This window comes from Oncorhynchus mykiss, chromosome 12 (genome assembly GCF_013265735.2).
Source record: "Oncorhynchus mykiss isolate Arlee chromosome 12, USDA_OmykA_1.1, whole genome shotgun sequence".
Lineage (NCBI taxonomy): Eukaryota > Metazoa > Chordata > Actinopteri > Salmoniformes > Salmonidae > Oncorhynchus > Oncorhynchus mykiss.
Genome location: NC_048576.1, coordinates 34,570,716 through 34,590,979, shown reverse-complemented (window position 1 = coordinate 34,590,979; position 20,264 = coordinate 34,570,716). Strand labels below are relative to the sequence as shown.

Below are 20,264 nucleotides of genomic sequence, written 5' to 3'. Positions count from 1 at the left end.
AAATACAACCTAAACATGCAACAAGAAATATGAATAAAGCAGCTAGAGAAAAACCTTTGCCGGATAAACCATCAGGTGATAGATTTCGCCATTAGCCATCTGAAATATAGCAGTTCAGACATTTAATCATATGAGCTTGGTCTTTTACCAACCTTGTCACAACTCAACTGACTGGCTCAAATGCATTAAGAAGGATAGAATTCAACAAATTAACCTTTTAACAAGGAACACCTGTTAATTGAAATGCATTCCAGGTGAGTACCTCATGAAGCTGGTTGAGAGAATACCAAGAGTGTGCAAAGCTGTCATCAAGGCAAAGGGTGGCTACTTTGAATAATCTAAAATATATTTTGATTTGTTTAACACTTTTTTTGTTATTTCATAGTTTTAATGTCTTCACTATTATTCTACAATGCAGAAAATAGTACAAATAAAGAAAAACCCTTGAATGAGTAGGCATGTCCAAACTTTTGATTGGTACTGTACATGGCTGTACATGGTACTGTACATTTTAACTGACTCTAATGGTTGTCTGGTGGTTGGTCCCATTTATGCTGGGAATTTCTGAATATCCACAGGAAAGTATTATTAAACAGACTTCAAAACGCTGGTAGTGCATTCAGATTTTATATCACCCATTTCTTGAACGGAACGAACCTGGGAGGGACCTACAGTGTAGCTGAATTTGTCGAATACAAACTCTCGTTTTAGTTGCAGAACGTTTTGTACCTGTTGTATTCGGGGCATGTGACAAATAAAAATTTATTTGAGTAGGACATTCCAGTCACATTTTTTACTAATATCGAATGTTTTCTATTGAATTTTGGCGCCATCTACAAGGTTACAAATAGTCAAACACTTGACTACAGTAGTTGCAAGTTAAAATAACTTACCCTCCCATCCTGATGGTGGCGCCAATACATAGCTTACTTCCCCCCCGAAGAACAACGCAACAAAACCAGTTGGAAAAATACCCGGGAGTTTTAGCTAACTAGCTATGTTATTATTTTTAAATTTCCCTCTAGTAGATCAATAACTAATGAGGTAAACAACTCAGTACTTTGACCAACCTATATCGACTGGTTGACCTCTGATCAATTTTGTATCTCGTGCGCTTTGCCCATGAACGTTTTCTGGTATATTTGCTGTAGCTAATTTTTGAGATGCCTTCATTTTTACCTACGGTGGCCGAACAACTCTTCAAAGACATACAGAAGACATACCAAGAGAAAACTAAAAGTGAGTTACAGTTTTCCTTGAACAGAATCTCATCTGTCAAGTCTCTAGTCGGGCATGCCAGCCAGAAGATGGCACTGTTGTTATGGCTTTGTTTTATGGTCGTTGTCAGATGGACCATTGAGACTCCTATGATTTTAAGTAAAATAACATTTTATTGGTCGCTCACACATATTTTGCAGATGTTTTCGCAGGTGCAGCGAAATGCGTATGTTTCTAGCTCCAACGGTACAGCAATAGTAAACAATACACACACTTCCCCAAAAATAGAAATACAAAAATATCATAAACGTTCTGAGCAAATAATGTAAGAAATAACACACACAAATACTGCAAAGTTGTCTTGGAGCTCGAAACAGAGCGACCATAGCTGTGTTCGAATACTCATGCTAACCATAATATTTGTGACGTACATTGAGTATGTATTATGATTATTAGTCATAGTATGGATTTAGGTAGGATGCAAAAAGTTCCTGATGTCAAATCGAATCGTTGTTAGCAGATGTTATTGTGTAAGTGTAGCGAAATGCTTATGTTTCTAGTTTCTGAAAGTGCAGTAATATCTAACAAGTAATCTAACGATTCCACAACAACTACCTAATATACAGAAATCTAAGTAAAGGGATGGAATAACAATATGTACATATGAATATATGGATGAGCAATGACCCGAGCAGCATAGGCAAGATGCAATAGATGGTATTAAATACAGTATATACATATGGGATGAGTAATGCAAGGTATGTAAACATAATTTATTAAAGTGGCATTAATAAAGTGACAGGAAATCCATTTGTTAGAGTGACCACTGATTTCAAGTCTGTATGTAGGCAGCAGCCTCTCTATGTTAGTGATGGCTGTTTAACAGTCTGATGGCCTTGAGATAAAAGCTGTTTTTCAGTCTCTAGGTCCCAGCTTTGATGCACCTGTACTGACCTCGCCTTCTGGATGGTAGCAGGGTGATGAGGCAGTGGCTCAAGTGGTTGTTGTCATTGATGATCTTTTTGGCCTTCCTGTGAAATCGGGTGCTGTAGGTGCCCTGGAGGGCAGGTCGTTTTTTAAATGTCTTACTCACGTCGTCCACTGAGAAAGAGAGCCCACATTCCTTGGTAGAGGGCTGCATTGGTGGCACTATATTATGCTCAAAGCGGGCAAAGAAGGTGTTTAGTTTGTCTGGAAGCAAGACTTCGGTGCCCGTAACGTGGCTGGTTTTCTTTTTACAAACGGACAATCTGACAACGCCCTGAATTTACGAACGCCTAGAGCACACTCTAGCACTCCAGATTGAATTTACAAACACACCCGAAGTCTAGCTAGTAATTTGTTATGCTAACAAGCTAGCAAAGAGGTTGCATACAACAGCATCAACTTCCGGGAGAAAGGCGCAAGTATGCTCAACTGAAAGGATACTATTTGTTTACAGTATACTAAAATGAACTATATACTCATTAAGTATGTAGTATTATTAAAGTTATTATTTTTAGATAAACTATGCTAAATATGTCACCAAATAATTTATTAAAACACACTGTTTTACAATGAAGGTCTTCAGTAGCCTCAACAGCACTCTGTATGGTAGCGCCATTGTGTAGCCGAAGGACAGCTAGCTTCTGTCCTCCTCTGGGAACATTGACTTCAATACAAAACCTAGGAGGCTTGTGGTTCACACCCCCTTCCATAGACACAGTAATTATGACAACTTCCGGAGTACATCCTCCAACCTATCAGAGCTCTTGCAGCATGAACTGACATGTTGTCCACCCAATCAAAGGATCAAAGAATGAATCTTGTACTGAAAGCATAAGCTACAGCTAGCTAGCACTGTGGTGCATAACAGGTGGTGAGTAGTTTACTCAAAGAGAGAGAAAGACAATAGTTGAACAGTTTTTAACAAATTCATTTCTTCAAAAATGAAAGAGATGCAAGAGCTATATATCATTGTATTTAAAACAAAAACGTTCACTTACTTAGCTAGTGACTGCACCTAGTTAGTTTAGCCTACTGAAACACCAAGCTCAAACAGAGAGGGATGCTATGTTAGCTAGCTGGCTATGGCTATCCAACCCTGGAACACATTCAAGTCAAGGTACGTTTTTATTTTATTTATTTATTGCCACCGGAACCCGCTGGTGTAACTGCTAAACTGCTTGCTGCTGACTGTACACTGTACTGCATGATTGTAGTGGGTTTAGTAACACATTAGTTGTATTAGCTATGTTGACTATGATGTTAATAGAATGACAATTATGTAGGCTGTGTGTTGCGGTTATGATATTAAGGTTTGGCTTGCAAAGTTTTTTTCACATGGTCACAGACAGCTGATGTGTTGTGCACTTAAGTCCACAAGCAAAGTGAAAAGGTGAGAAGAAGAGAATGCATAGATGTGAGAAGGAATTATGCAACGATCAAAGGGATCATGCTGTTTGTATGTGGCTGCTAGGAAAGTAAATTGTGTTTGCCTGTGATCAGGGGTGTATTCTGTTGAAAAATGTTTCTTAAACGGATTCAAATGGAACGACATGGAGATAAACATACCTGAATTTTGTCCAATAAAAAAATGTGTCCAACTGTTGGACTAATGATTACACCCTGGATCAGCTAGATACAGACAAGAGTGTGCAAGAGTTTGTCTTGATAGGTGATCTGAGTCAGGATTGGTCAGGATTGGTTATCATCTAGCTTTGATCAACTCTAAATTCTATGCAATACCTATAATCTCACTCAGATTGACAACAGTGTAACTAAATTGAATATATAGTATCCTCTGAAATCCTCTTTGATTGATTTGGTCTTAACCAATACTCCTCATCGATTTAATGCTTCTGGTATTTTTGCAAATTACATACAGTGGGGGGAAAAAGTATTTAGTCAGCCACCAATTGTGCAAGTTCTCCCACTTAAAAAGATGAGAGAGGCCTGTAAAAAATCCAGAAAATCACATTGTAGGATTTTTAATGCATTTATTTGCAAATTATCGTGGAAAATAAGTATTTGGTCACCTACAAACAAGCAAGATTTCTGGCTCTCACAGACCTGTAACTTCTTCTTTAAGAGGCTCCTCTGTCCTCCACTCGTTACCTGTATTAATGGCACCTGTTTGAACTTGTTATCAGTATAAAAGACACCTGTCCACAACCTCAAACAGTCACACTCCAAACTCCACTATGGCCAAGACCAAAGAGCTGTCACCAGAAACAAAATTGTAGACCTGCACCAGGCTGGGAAGAAATCAACTGTGGGAGCAATTATTAGGAAATGGAAGACATACAAGACCACTGATCCCTCGATCTGGGGCTCCATGCAAGATCTCACCCTGTGGGGTCAAAATGATCACAAGAACGGTGAGCAAAAATCCCAGAACCACACGGGGGGACCTAGTGAATGACCTGCAGAGAGCTGGGACCAAAGTAACAAAGCCTACCATCAATAACACACTACGCCGCCAGGGACTCAAATCCTGCAGTGCCAGACGTGTCCCCCTGCTTAAGCCAGTACATGTCCAGGCCCGTCTGAAGTTTGCTAGAGAGCATTTGGATGATCCAAAAGAAGATTTGGAGAATGTCAGATGAAACCAAAATAGAACTTTTTGGTAAAAACCCAACTCGTCGTGTTTGGAGGACAAAGAATGCTGAGTTGCATCCAAAGAACACCATACCTACTGTGAAGCATGGGGGTGGAAACATCATGCTTTGGGGCTGTGTTTCTGCAAAGGGACCAGGGCGACTGATCCGTGTAAAGGAAAGAATGAATGGGGCCATGTATCGTGAGATTTTGAGTGAAAACCTCCTTCCATCAGCAAGGGCATTGAAGATGAAACGTGGCTGGGTCTTTCGGCATGACAATGATCCCAAACACACCGCCCGGGCAACGAAGGAGTGGCTTCGTAAGAAGCATTTCAAGGTCCTGGAGTGGCCTAGCCAGTCTCCAGATCTCAACCCCATAGAAAATCTTTGGAGGGAGTTGAAAGTCTGTGTTGCCCAGCAACAGCCCCAAAACATCACTGCTCTAGAGGAGATCTGCATGGAGGAATGGGCCAAAATACCAGCAGCAGTGTGTAAAAACCATGTGAAGACTTACAGAAAACTTTTGACCTCTGTCATTGCCAACAAAGGGTATGTAACAAAGTATTGAGATAAACTTTTGTTATTGACCAAATACTTATTTTCCACCATAATTTGCAAATACATTCATTAAAAATCCTACAATGTGATTTTCTGGATTTTTTTCCCTCATTTTGTCTGTCATAGTTGAAGTATACCTATGATAAAAAATACAGGCCTCTCATCTTTTTAAGTGGGAGAACTTGCACAATTGGTGGCTGACTAGATACTTTTTTGCCCCACTATAAGTGATCACTTTGCTATTGCCTGTGTGAGAGATGGTAAAATATCTAAGCAATCTCACGTGTCAGTACGAAAATATGTATTTAGCATTGAATGGAATAGAATAGAATTAACCCCAGATGTTGAATTAGCCTTTTCTTACTTCCACAACGCATTACAGGGTGTATGCAATAGGCATGCCCCTTTAAAAAATGCAGGATTAAGGGCAGAGAGAACCCTTGGTTTACTGAGGAACTTACTAAAATCATAAGGGAACCGAATACCATGTGGGCTAAAGCAAGATGGTCTGGTTTGGCGGATGATTGGAAGGCTTTTAAACATCTTTGAAATCTGGGTGTGGCTATGTCCCGAAAACTGAAAGCAGACCACTACCTTAAATCTACTTTGGATAATTTAAATAATCCTTCAGAATTTTGGCAAGTAGTGAATGGTTTGGAGTGCAAAAAAGATACACAAACAACTATTGATAGACACACAGATTGTAACTGAGAGAAACTCTATTCTGAAAGCCTTACATCAGCATTTTCTTGATGCAGGCAGTTTATTTGAAAAGGTTAAAGGTATAAATGAGCCCCCTGTCAATTTACCTGACACCCCTGTGCACTCCTTCGTCAGGTTCCCCTTCTTATCCTTCTCTGTTTCAGAAGTGCTTGAAGCCCTGAAAGATATTGATAGAAAGAAATCCCCTAGCCCTGATGATCTAGACCCCCGCCTACCAAAAATGAGGTCATGGTACAAATAGTTTTAGTTACTCAGCTCTGTGGTCCTGGAATTCTCTTCTGAACATTAAAAAAATGTGATGATCTAGTCACATTGGTGGAGTTTAAACACTCGGTCAATGTAAATATCATAGATGTGTAATTGTCTTTAGGACAGCTGTTTTTCAGTTATGCCATTTGTGTTTCTTTACGTAATATGTAATTGTTGTACTGTATGTGTGTCTATAGTTTTGTTCAATGTTGTGTTAGTGTATGTAAGTTATTTTGTCTGAAACTTTGTTCCCCCTGCTGCTGTTGGACCAGGTCTCTCTTGAAAAATAGATTTAATCTCAATGACAAAAACCTGTATAAATAAAGGTACAAACATTTTTAATGTGTCTGTCACCTTGATTATTCAAAATTCTCTCGACCTGTGCACCTACGTTGTAAACTTTTATTCATAGGCTAGGTTGTAGCAACCACATGATGGGTATAGGGAAAATGAGAGTATCCTAAATCTATTGATGTTACATTGAGCTGGGTGAATGGAATATGAATGACATTCGTCCAATATGCTGTAATAGAAAAGGCCATGCTCATAAACAAAATATATTAAACGGCACCGACCACCACTGCTTCTTATCCTTAGGGTTTTCAGTGGTTAGCTTCGCCCACGATTGGCTGCTTGTAAACTACAATTCCGGCGCTGTGTTTTAACGTTTAGAAACTTAAATAATAATAAACGGTTTATCGAAACGTATGCTGATTTGCCCCTTATCGTTCATATCAGCGAGAAATAATATTTAAAATAAAATAGATACACTGTAGCAGTTTTACACAGAGCCATAGTCTGTGAGCCTCCAGTTGATGAACTACACTTCCTCCCCAGTTACACAAACACACAGGTTCGGGGCACGCTAGATAGCTATTTAGCACAGGTGGCCAAATGTCTTCTGTAAAAAAGTGCTGTAACATGGAGATATGGCAGTGTGGAAACACTAACCCTGACCCTATAAAGGTGTGTAGTAATTTAACCTTTTAGTTTTCTGAAAATGATTTATTATTATTCCTTGTTCCTTATGTTTCCAAAACCATATTACAAACTGCAGTAGCTAGACGCTTCTTCAACGAGGTCAAGCCCTTATTTCCTCTAGAAGCCCAGCCAGCCAACTCCTCCCTTACTACAGTACTCATCCATTACTGTCTTCATGAGAACTAAGGAAAGGAAATTGCAAATTCATTTTTCATTAAGCTATGTCTCTGAGGAATGATTTACCAATAAGTTCTAGATTAAAGCCTATTTAAAACCAAATGAGTAAATTATTCTAACCCCATCACTGTTTTTTTGGTGTGTTTTCTTTGCAGTTCCTGATGACCTGCTTATTGCGTGAGTATTACCTTTTACCTTTATCTTTACCTGGGGATTATTTGCTTTATTGGGGAAACCAGTGAGGTGGGAGAGGGAGTGGCCTTTTATGGCATGTGCTTTCCACAGTGGGATGGCGATGCCGTCACCCAGACAGCAGGGCCCTCCCCTCTTGGTTGGTGGGTGAGAATTTCCAGATGTAGTGGGTGCTGTGGCTGTGTCACAGCCACATCCTGTCCTGTATGATGTTATTCTTGAAGGGTGATTTTCCTGGTATAGGACCTCTTCATTCCTTCATTACCTGCTTTTCACTGGCTAATTGGCTGAGTGTGTTAGGAATGATGCTATCAGGCTTAATGTCTCAGTCGCTCTGTCTCTCAGGTGTTTGTTTATATGCATTGCTGCGTTGTTGTTTTATATGCATTATATCTCCATTTAAAAGCACTTTTACATGAAGTTGAGGGCTAGCCTTAATATGGGTCTCTCTCCATGCCTGTCCCCTATCCCTGTCTCTCTCCCAGGCTGAGGTTTGTGTTTGGCTCCTGTGCCCTCCAGGCCTTGGACCTGGTGGACCAGCGCTCTGTCACCTGTGTCTCATCCCCCAGTGGACGGAGAGCATATCAGGTGAACATCTGCTACCCACTTTGCACTAGAGTACTCACTTTCCCAATAAACCACCTAGTGAAACATTTGGTAATCAATCGACCATGATTCACACAAAAGAGCGATGAAAGGAAAATGTACAGCTAAGTCTTAAGCATTTTGACCTTCTTTGTATACTATAGAGACGCTAATGAGAAGCTATTATCTTCCCAACACTTGACATCAATGCCAGAACCTCACGTAAGGACGGATGAATTACTGTTGTACTCATGGAAAACCACCTAATCCATAGCCATTCCCTACCAGTCCCAGAGTCCCTGTAGGCCATGTCCTCTTGCGTCATAGCAGGGCCTGTCCAGTGACCCAAGTTTCCTGTAAACGCCTTTGACTGCTTTTATGAAATGGGACAGAAAAAACACAATGAGGCTAAATACAGACAGTGGTTTCTGTTTCTTTGGAATAAATTCCTTAATTGTTTTTTCTCCTTCTCAAGTTTTTGGTGACTCCTGTGGTGAAATTAGGTGGTGTTTATTGGAAATGGTTAGGCTATAATATGATGTGGTTCCGGGCACAAATTCAGTTCTACATTTCCATAGAAAGTTATTATGTTTTCTCCTAAAACATCTGTGAGTGAAAAAAACAATGTTGGAAAGCCTATGCAGTAACAAGTAGATAAGTCTTCCAATATCACACTCTTCCCATATTCATGTAGTGTGGTTGCGCCATTTGCAATACTATTTACTCTTTAAATATACAAGTGTCGAATGGGACACTTTGACACTGTGACAGTTTTAATTGCTGTGAGTGGGTGTTCTGAGGAGATGTCTGAGTAAGATTTAGATAGCTGTGCTATCTTCCCATATTTTTGGAGTAACTCATTTCCGTGGCTTTATTGTTATATAAAAACATAAACCCCCAAAATCAAGAGATGCTAGCTAGTTATGTTGTTCCTCTTAGATTACTTTCTCTCGTGATTTGAGTGCAATTTTCACCTAGCTATTGTTTTCTATCCATCCCTGGAACTGTCTGTCTGCAGGGAAAAATAGTTAATTCAGAAGTATTGGGACATATCCGTACAGTAAGTGTGATTGGGATAACTTGAACCAGACCAGGTTAAGTTGCCTTGTTTTGGCTCAGGGAGGGAGGGTAGACTATATTTGGGAAGTTGAGAGTAAAGATTTACTTTGATTCAGTAGTCGAGGACCATTTGTTTCTCTCCTCCCCTGAGTTCTTAGCCAGGAGGAATTATTGTGTTCTTCCCTGAATTGAATTTAACTTTATTGATCTACAGGGGATTTCAGTCAGCATGTCAATTGTAATGGGAAATCCAACAATGGAACCTGAGGCAACTGCCCAAGTGTCACAATGCTGGTGTTGGAGGATTGCCATGGCACCTGCATCCTATTTTTCTTCCATTTGACAACACTCCAAATTAAACTAGGGCTAAGTGTATATTGTTTTATAAAGAAAGTGTGTGTTTTTGGGCTTCTTGCTGTCAATTTGCAAATTATTTGTAATTATGTTCCAGTCTGCTCAAGAAAAGTTGATGATCCTTGATTTGGGGTAACTCACTCTGCAACATTGTGTAGGCGTCTGGGCACTGATCCCACCAACCCACGCCTCTATTTTTATCCAGCAGCTCAAAGCTTTTATGATGTCAGAGAAACTTAAAACGTCAGGTTTTTACTGACCAGAACCATGACACAGCCAGTTGGACGTCACTTCTGAGAAGAGGCTTGACTTGCAATAAGACCTAGATAAATAAACTCAGTCTGAAGAGCTTAGTTTATACCCCCTTTTTCTGGAAGTAGGTCTACTTTGTAGCTCTGGGTTGGGGAAAAGAGCCAGTCTGGGACCTGTTGTGCATGTCATTGTTTTGTTATTGTGTCTGGTGTGATACTAATGAATACACTAGCCTTTTCCTGCACTCTTTTCTATAATCTAAAAATGGTTCTTTGGCTGTCCCCATAGGAGGACCCTTCTGAGTACTATGTAGAACCCTTTACACAGAGGGTTCTACATGGAAACCAAAAGGGTTCTACCTAGAACCAAAAACAGTTGTTCTCCTATGGGGACAGCCAAATAACTGTTTTGGAACCCTTTTTTCTAAGAGGGTGCTCATAGGTTGATACTGTCTGTTTGCCACATTGACTCAATCATACATTCAGGTGACCTTTTCCATGAGAATATGGGGTTCGTTCAGTCTGTTGTGACAGGGCACAGAGAATCAGACCAGGGTCAAGTTAAAGGCAGAATAGCAATATACAGTGTGTTTGGAAAGTATTCAGACCCCTTTACTTTTTCCACATTTTGTTACACTTTAGCGTTATTCAAAAATGGATTAAATACTTTTTTCCCCTTCTCAATCTACAGACAATACCCCATACATTTTTAGAAAATGTTGCAAATTTATCAAAAATAAAAACAGAAATACCTTATTTACATTAGTATTCAGACCCTTTGCTATGAGACTCGAAATTGAGCTCAAGTACATCCTTGAGATGTTTCTACAACTTGATTGAAGCCCACCTGTGGTAAATTCAATTGATTAGACATGATTTGGAAAGGCACACACCTGTCTATATAAGGTCCCACAGTTGACAGTACGTCAGAGCAAAAACCAAGCCATGAAGTTGAAGGAATTGTCCGTAGAGCTCCGAGACAGGATAGTGTCGAGGCACAGATCTGGGAAAGGGTACCAAAATATTTCTGCAGCACTGAAAGTCCCAAAGAACACAGTGGCCACCATCATTCTTAAATGGAAGAAGTTTGGAACCACCAAGACTCTTCCTAGTGCTGGCCACCCGTCCAAACTGAGCAATCGTGGGTGAAGGATGTTGGTCAGGGAGGTGACCAAGAACCGAATGGTTACTCTGACAGAACTCTAGAGTTCCTCTGTGGAGATGGGAGAACCTTCCAGAAGGACAACCATCTCTACAGCACTCCACCAATCAGGCCTATATGGTTAGAGTGGCCAGATGGAAGCCACTCCTCAGTAAAAGGCACATGACAGCCCACTTGGAGTTTTCCAGAAGGCACCTAAAGGACTCTCAGACCATGAGAAACAAGATTCTCTGGTCCGATGAAACCAAGATTGAACTCTTTGGCCTGAATGCCAAGCGTCACGTCTGGAGGAAACCTGGCACCATCCCTATGATGAAGCATGGTGGTGGCAGCATCATGCTGTGGGGATATTTTTTAGTGGCAGGTTCTGGGAGACTAGTCAGGATCGAGGGAAAGATGAACAGAGCAAAGTACAGAGAGATCCTTGATGAAAACCTGCTCCAGAGCGCTCAAGACCTCTGGGGCAAAGGTTCACCTTCCAACAGGACAACAGCCCTAAGCACACAGCTAAGTCAACGCAGGAGTGGCTTCAGGACAAGTCTCTGAATGTCCTTGAGTGGTCCAGCCAGACCACGGACTTGAGTCCGATTGAACATCTCTGGTTGTGCAGTGTCGATCCCCATCCAACCTGACAGAGCTTGAGAGGATCTTCAGAGAAGAATGTGAGAAAGTGCCAATCTTGTATAGTCATACCCAAAAAGACTCAAGGCTGTAATCACTGCCAAATGTGCTTCAACAAAGTATTGAATAAAGGGTCTGAATACTCATGTAAATGTGATATTTTATTTGTAATACATTTGCAGACATGAGGAAAGTGTGTGAAGCATTTATCTGTGCTCTGTGAAGCATTCATTTTGGCTGCAATTTCTGAGGCTGGTAACTCTAATGAACCTGTCCTCTGCAGCAGAGGTAACTCTGGGTCTTCCTTTCCTGTGGCAGTCCTCATGAGAGCCAGTTTCATCATTACGATTGATGATTTTTGCAACTGCACTTGAAGAAACTTTCAAAGTTCTTGACATTTTCCGCATTGAACGACCTTCATGTCTTAAAGTAATGATGGACTGTCGTTTCTCTTTGCTTATTTGAGCTGTTCTTGCCATAATATGGACTTGGTCTTTTACCAAATAAGGCTATTTTCTGTATACCACCCCTACTTTGTCACAACATAACTAACTGGCTCAAACACATTAAGAAGGAAAGAAATTCCACAAATTAACTTTTAACAAGGCACACCTGTTAATTGAAATGCATTCCAGGGGACTACCTCATGAAGCTGGTTGAGAGAATGCCAAGAGTGTGCAAAGTTGTCATCAAGGCAAAGGGTGGCTACTTTGAAGAATCTCAAATATATATTTTTAACACTTTTTTTGGTTACTACACGATTCCATTTGTTATTTCATAGTTTTGATGTCTTCACTATTATTCTACAATGTAGAAAATAGTAAAAATAAAGAAAAACCCTTGAATGAGTAGGTGTGTCCAAATGTTTTTATTGGTACTGTATTTTCTACATACTTTATATCTGGTTTGAGTCTTAACTTTACACTGAAAACGTTTTACCATCCAGAATTTTTTTAAACATTTTATATACAGTATATTCTTTTGAAGTGGTGGTCCACCACTACTAAATAAATATAGGGGAAACACTTTTTCACCCCTTTATGACAAATCTAGACAAATAATCCAGAGTTATGATTAGGGTAGCAAAGGGTCGGAAACTTTCCTCAATGGCAGTAGTCATTGCACGGATTGAGGGAGACAATGCCATCCTGTCTGATGTTCAGACTCTGCTTGCAGATGTAAGAGAATAAATCCATACTGCCTTGCCCACTTCACTGTTGCTCCAAGCAGAGGAAACTACAGTTCTGAAATACATCAAAAAGCGTGAGGACTTCTGCCTGAAGCACATACACGCCACAGCATACATGTTGGACCCCAAGTATGCTGGCAATATCATCCTGTCTGGTGCAGAGATCAACAAGGCCTATGGTATCCTTGGCCTGGATGAGGGCAAGGTTCTTGGCAGTCTGGCGAAGTACACTTCCAATCAAGGGCTTTGGGATGGAGATGCAATATGGTAGTCATGCCAACATATCTCATCAGCCACCTGGTGGAAGGGACTTTGTGTATGCATGCTCTTTCCCCTGTTGCCTCTATTATCCTCCAAATCCCACCAACATCAGCGGCCTCAAAGCGCAACTGGTCCTTGTTTGGGAACACACACCAAAGCATGCAACAGGCTGACCAATACAAGGGTTGAAAAATTGGTGGCCTGACAACGAGCCATCCTCAACAAGGTTGGAAAGTTATAAATCTGATGTTCAAGAGGTGGACATTGAAGAGGTCCAGGGAGAAGACATGGAAGCCTGAGAGGAAGACAACCAAAGCTTTAGTTTCTAGGCAATCATTTTGCAGATATATGTTAAACGTTTTTGAGAGATGAGAAGGATCATTGGGGATCATTCAATATTCCCTTTCTGTTGTTCAGTGAAATCATCCCATGTGACGAGTCAACTCATTTAATTAAAGTTCAACCTGTTATGTTGAAACACCGTGCGATATAAATATATTGGAAGGATTTAATCATTTGCAATTATGTCTACTTATGATGAGGTAAAAGGTTTATGTTTCTGTCTCCATATGATATGGTAAATATATCCAATGCAAATATCTACTTTTAAATGATATTAATATTAATTTGCATATATTTCTGTTAATTCCCATATATTCCCGTTAATTTCCACGGAAAGTTTCCACCTCTGAATAATCCCCAGAATGTGCAACCCTAGTTATGATGCAGTCTGAAGCCTTGAGTAAGATGCATCATCAGCCCCGTGCCTGTCGTGACTTCCCACAAACCATGGCAGTCCTCTATAGTCTTCCCTGACGGGCTGCAACTGAAACTGGATCTGGCAGTGACGAACTGATGACAGAGCCGTCCCTCCAAACTTTGGAGCTCTCTGGCACATGATGGCTTGCCTCTATGTAGTCCTGTGTGAACCTGGCATTCCTACCATAAAAATGGTAGCTCCAACTCCAGTCCACGCTGGAGCTGAATCTCATGTTTCATTTACTGAGATTGAAGAGTATGTAACGCTTCTAGCTGACTGTGGAATCCCCTGCTAGGATAGCTTAGACAGGTTCCAAACAGTGGAAGGAGAATATCAGGGAGCGTTTAAGTGTGGTTTTGTGTTGGGCCTACCAAGTTTGCTTTGTGGCCAGAGCTCAGAAGTGGAGACACATTCTGAAATGCAAGTAGAGGACAAAAAGACCCAAATGTGAGCTGGTTTTCAATGACTAATGCTTTAGAGGCTTCAGCATCACCGATTGACCTAGGCCGGTCCCATAGAAATACAATAGATTATATTTCTATGGCCAATCCGCCATATGTTGAGCCAATTTTCCGTTCTTCCCCTCTCCCTGAAGTGTGCGCCTGTTCACTCACCCTCAACTAGTGTATTTAAAAAATCATTGAGTTGGTGTGCAGATAGAGTGTCTACCATTTTGGTATTCTTATGCCAATTTAATGTTCTTAAATCCTTGAGGGGGAGTGAACAAGTACACACCCTAGGTTACAGTCTCCCTCCGGTACCCTCAGCTGGGTGGCTCACAGTCTCACAACTCTGCTTTTGTCACTTTTTTAAATCGACGCAATGTAATATTCCCTGAAGAGTTACTCATTTATAATGAAGCGTCACTTTTCTACAAATGAGGTGTTTTATTTTGTAGATCACTGTGAAGGTGATTTAGAGGGACTCCATAGCTGTGAATTTGTCTTGGCTGGGGAATAATGGAGCCTGTTTCTGTCATGTTGAGAGTCATTAGTTGTGGTGACGAGGCAGAGTTCCTCTGAATTAATGCCCTTATGCGTCATCTTCAGAATGGGGCTGAAGCTGAGAGTCTGGCACAAAGTATGTCTACCCCTATCTTGAGTGCCAGACTTTACAGCTACGGTGTTGGAGTAGCCTATATTCAATATTTGGAGCCAGTTGTCTAGCTCCATGGAATTATTGTCTTCCACTTTCAAACCCAATACATGTTTTACATTTGGATTCATTAAAAATGCATACTTCCTCTCCTTCCTTAAGTTGGAATGCTGATCTGAAATGATTAGATAGGTGAAGACAACCTTTCTCCATCCTAGTTCTGCCAGATCAGTGAAATATGCAAGGAAGAAAGGGAACTATACATTTTTAAAATGTTTGCATGGCCATAGGCCATAGGCGACACAATCCCTTTTCCAGATGTCAGGGGTTTATTCAGTGATATTGTGAACGTTGGGGATAGAAATAGAATAGAATGAAATAGAATTATATTCTAAAAATAGAATGAATACAACTGACACAATTCCATATATCTGACAGACAATCATATCTGTTCTACACCATACATTTCTATCTTAATGTTCTGTAACGTAACATCCCCCTGAACAGGCCCCAGGGTTAGTGGGATGTGTCAGGACGTGTTGGAGGAGCTCAGGGATGGATGAGATGAAGTCATGAGCTTGTTTCACCTCATTCCTCACCCTGCTCTACTGTCTACAGTGCTCCTCAGCTGTTGTGAACATGTGTGGAATTGACTCAAGCTGTGGCAGGCGAATGCAGTATCAGTACAAACAGAATTCACATCATTGTTTGATAGGTTTGTTTAAGTACTTGCTAAAGACAAGACATTCTCGCTCTTCTCCTACAACACTGTGATATGTTTTAGAGAGTCTTTCCGTGACCAATTTTTTTCCATTAATCCACTCTCCAGAACAACTGTGGTTTTGGCCAGCTCTTCCTTTGACTTTCTACCTGTTGTTTTTGACTGTGTCCATGTTTGTTTTGTTGAAGGTGATTGGAGGGTCAGGGCTGCTGTACACCTGCTACACCTCCTGTCACTACTGCTCCTGCCCAGCCTTCGCCTACACTGTGCTCAGGAGGAACGAGAGCCTGCTGGTGAACACACAGACATAATCCATGTTTCAATCATTAATAGAGCACACAGTCATAAACTACAAAACCTGCACACACACAAACCGCCTGTTCTAGTCATGCATAACTGAGCAAGACAAGATGTGGAATTCTACCATTCAGGGTTTCCCCCCCAGAAGGCAGTCACATGTTGATCTGTATAACAGTTAATTATTAGCAAGACCCTGGCACTAGTGTTTAAACATGTTCATCCCGTATGACTCTCGGGAGCACAAAGCCAAAAAGTCCCTGAAGTCCCATAAATCCTCAGCTGCCTCTGAATATTTCCCTGAATACAGAATCTATCCATACTTCACAGTGAGGTTGACAACACTACTCCCCCTCTCTCCCACATACATCCAGAGCTGTCTGTGTAGTTTTAAGGGCATTGCAGACCCTGTCATCGTCATTGCGACCCCGTCATGGGTCAGTTAGGGCAGACCAGGGGAAGTGCCACAGTCTCCACTGGGGGTTTCGGATGGAGCCTATTGCCTGGACAGTCTACAAACCATGACAGCCCTGCCTCCCTGCTCTAGGTCCACAGCCCAGCAGGAGAGACACCACTGTACTGTACTGTTACTCTGAGAAGTCTTATTTCTGCCCAATGAGTTTTGGGAATATAATACATTCTGCCTACCTTTATTACATTGGTATGACAAATTCTGACATTGTAGAAGTGTTATTAAGTTTTTATAAATGTAATAACCATAAGTAAAAAATTAATTTAAAAATGTTTAAGTCATACATACAGGTAACTGCCAAAATAAAGGAATTGCCAACATAGTGACTTAACAGGGCATTGGCCCACCATGAGCTGCCAGAACAGCTTCAATGTGCCTTGGCACAGATTCTACAAGTGTCTGGAACTCTATTGGAGGAATGGGACACCATTCTGTTTCATTGGTGGTGGAAAACACTGTCTCAGGCCCGCTCCAGAATCTCCCACAAGTGTTCAATTGGGTTGATCTCTGGTGACTTGAGACTGACGCACACACCTTTTAAACCCCCTATGCTCCTTTGAGACCCCACTTTCAAAGTCTCTGAGATCTTTTCTTCTAGCCATGGTTAGCCAAAATAATGGGCAACTGGGCATTTTATACATGGCATTTTATACATGAACCTAAGCATGATGGGTTGTTATTGCTTAATTACCCCAGGAACCACACCTGTGTGGAAGAACCTACTTTCAATGTACTTTCTATCCCATTTACTGAAGTGAATGGAATAGAAAGTATTTTGGCAGTTACCTGTATATTAATCATAATTTTTAAGCATTTCTGCAAACTTGCCTGAACTTCAATTCTGTCTGAGTGACACACAGAAAATAAAAGCTGCATACTCTCATGGCTCCAATGCAATAGATTTACTAAGCTGCCTTCATCAGGGTTTATTCTCTTTCTCTCTCACACACGCACGTATTGTACTATCACTTCCCTAACATTCCTCCTCCTGTTGCAGTGCAAGCACATCCTGGCCGCCTACCTCAGTCAGGCCATGGGGCTATCCCAGCAGGAGGCCCTGTCTGACCAGCAGATGTCCAGCATCCTTTCTGGGAGAGCAGCAAGAACTGACACGTAGAGCACCAGACCCCCAGGTCACTCATCCAGACCTACATTTAGAAGACCAGACCGCAGCTACAGACGCAAAGCACAGACACGTAGAGCACAACCCAACAGGTCACTGATCCAGACTCAAAGCCACGCAGCACCATCTGAGACCAAGCTACTGCAGCACATCCTGAGGAAAGATGTTTCAAAGGCAAAGCCTACTGCTGCTGTATAGTCTCCTCCAGTCTGTCTGCATGTGTGAAGATTACTTTTATGGCTTTTAGGTCATTGTGCTGTTCTTCTAGAACCCTGGTGTGGTTCTCCGCTTTCTGAAAATCAAAAGACAACAGATGTTGCTGTTTTTTGTGAGTGTTCGTGTTCTTAATCTGTTGCCAGAGAATATGCATCTGTTCATTGACTGTATTTTAAGACTCTCCTTTTATATGAAAATGGTTGTTATATGTAGGTTGTGTAAACTCTTGTAAGAATATGAGTCTGAACATTTTATTTGTATTTTTTATTTAACCAGGCAAGTCATACATAGCTTTTATTGACAAAATAATTCACCATACAGATTTTTCTCATGTTAAATTGCAGTATTGGTTTAGTTGTCAGTTGAGTGAAATAATAACTGAACATCATTGACGTTCAGACATTCTACTGCACTGTTGGAGCTAGTAACATAAGCATTTCGCTGCACCTACTATAACATCAGCAAAACTGTGTACACAACCAATACACTTTGATTTGAACCACAGTTGACTGTTTAGGCTACTGGTTAGCGACATCAATACTGTAACACATTTGCAAACGCACAGGTTGGAAAACTACATCAGCTTGTTCTTGTGTGTATGCTTCATTCACAAGTCAGGCTTGTTGAAGGCTTTACAACCCACTGTATCTTGCAGGGTTGGGGCAATTCCATTTCAATTCAATCAACTCCGGAGGTAAACAAACGCCAATTCCACATTTTTCTCAGTACGAAGCATTTGGGGAATTGGAATTTCAGTTTACTGAATTGTAATGGAATTTAACCCTTATCTTGATGCTAAGGTCACATTTGAATGAACAAATAATAGTAATACCAGTACAGTGCAGTCTCCAATGGAATGTACTTGAAGTTTGGCACACTCCTATAGTTTAGCCCTTGAAGTTGTAGAGGTGATGGTTGATGTGTATGGTGAAGAAATGGAAAAACTAAGAAATTAAACACAATGGAAATACTGTATTTGTTGGACCCCTGTGCTAAGACAACACTTGTCTTAAATTCCTTTTAGACGTTAAAGTGATACTACAGAGGTTTTGTATCATTTCAGGAAGTAGTTCTGAAAGTAGTGCTCACTATCGAAAACTGGTCCCCCAAAATTTTCACAATGACATTTTCACAATGATATGTTACATCCTGCAATTTGTTTCCCTCTCCTGACGTTTATATGATAAGTTACGAATTCCAATTCGTACAGTATGTTTGTACAAATTTGTAAGTGCTTAAGATCCCGTTCAATCTAACTTTGTGAACACAAAAACAGTACACAACACAGTTTAATATCACAGCAAGGAGGCCCTTCTCATAGCAGAGGAAAACCACCTTAATTTTAGCAAAGATTGTGTGCCGTCACATCCAAACTGGGTCTCGTTAAACTGGATTTATTTTGTGGAGGTCTGGTTTCCTGTTTTTGATAGAAAACCACATCTAATTTCAGCCAGTTGAAAGGAAAATAGACTGTCACAGCTTCTTAGAAAAGAGGCCATTGTCCACAATGCCAACACAACAAAGGCAAGCTCATCAGTTGGTGGTCAAGTACAGGGAGAGACATCTTCAAACCGAGAACGATGCACCGTCTATTTAACAACACTAAGACTCACTGTTACAAAAATACAATTACAACAATGAAGCATATTTTTGTCTTTCACAGAACAAGCACTTGTCAACCCTACAATCTCATTAGGCCTAGCGTTCCCTGCAGGGTTTGTGTCAATTAAACATTTCTGAATTTAATTTGAATAGGCCACACCCCAAAAGAAGCAGGATTTTCATTTCATTTTAATTGAAGGAAGTGGAATTTAATTCAAAGCAATTCAAAATAAATACAATTCATTCATTTAATTTAATTCAACTTTCTTTAATGCAAATTCATTTCAATTGCTGCTTCCTGTCAGGTGTGGCCAATTCAAATTCAAGAATTGAATTGGAATTACAGAGCAACCCCAACCCTGGAAACTTGTTTCATTCAACAAAGAGGGATCTCCTCAGCATTGCATTGACTGATTTGGCTTGGTGTAGTGAAGTGGTGTATTTAGGAGTTCTTACTGAGTGAGGGGGATGGAGCCACATGGCTCTTAGCTGCTAATCTAGGACATGGGCAGACCGTACACCGTGGAAGTGGTTGATCCTACAGTTTGACAATATTGAGTATTAAAAGCTGCCTGGTTTGTTCCAGGACACAGGAATTTGCCAGGTGGGCAAACCATTACAGCTGTGTCCATGTGAGGTGTGTGTGTGTGTGTTAGTCCATGTGAGGGTTGTATTATGGGCCTTCTAGGGATGCCAAGGGAAGAGGGTGACATTCAGATGTGTAATATACAGTTGAAGTTGGAAGTTTACATACACGTACGTTGGAGTCATTAAAACTCGTTTTTCAACCACGCCACAAATTTCTTGTTAACAAACA

At 40.8% G+C, this 20,264-nt stretch overlaps 1 protein-coding gene across 2 annotated transcripts; it reads left to right on the top strand.

Annotated features, from left to right (window-relative positions):
- Nucleotides 1-461: 461 nt before the first annotated feature.
- zswim7 (zinc finger, SWIM-type containing 7) lies at nt 462-18,816 on the top strand. Of its 2 annotated transcripts, none has more exons than XM_021623567.2 (5): nt 462-1,239; nt 7,643-7,664; nt 8,165-8,267; nt 15,926-16,030; nt 17,504-18,816. In XM_021623567.2, exons 1-5 carry the CDS (start codon nt 1,164-1,166, stop codon nt 17,621-17,623), a joined length of 426 nt encoding a protein of 141 aa, XP_021479242.2. In that variant the 5' UTR covers nt 462-1,163; the 3' UTR covers nt 17,624-18,816. The 2 variants fall into 2 exon arrangements, with proteins under 2 accessions (XP_021479242.2, XP_036793353.1); XM_036937458.1 differs by lacking the exon at nt 462-1,239 and adding an exon at nt 3,040-3,322.
- The last annotated feature ends 1,448 nt before the right edge of the window (nt 18,817-20,264 follow it).

Excerpts from the sequence above, each read along its gene's own strand:
- zswim7 (XM_021623567.2), top strand. The coding sequence starts at position 1,164 with ATGCCTTCATTTTTACCTACGGTGGCCGAACAACTCTTCAAAGACATA. Across the intron at positions 8,268-15,925 it reads GTGGACGGAGAGCATATCAG|GTGATTGGAGGGTCAGGGCT; the intron begins GTGAACATCTGC and ends GTTTTGTTGAAG. Across the intron at positions 16,031-17,503 it reads GGAGGAACGAGAGCCTGCTG|TGCAAGCACATCCTGGCCGC; the intron begins GTGAACACACAG and ends CTCCTGTTGCAG.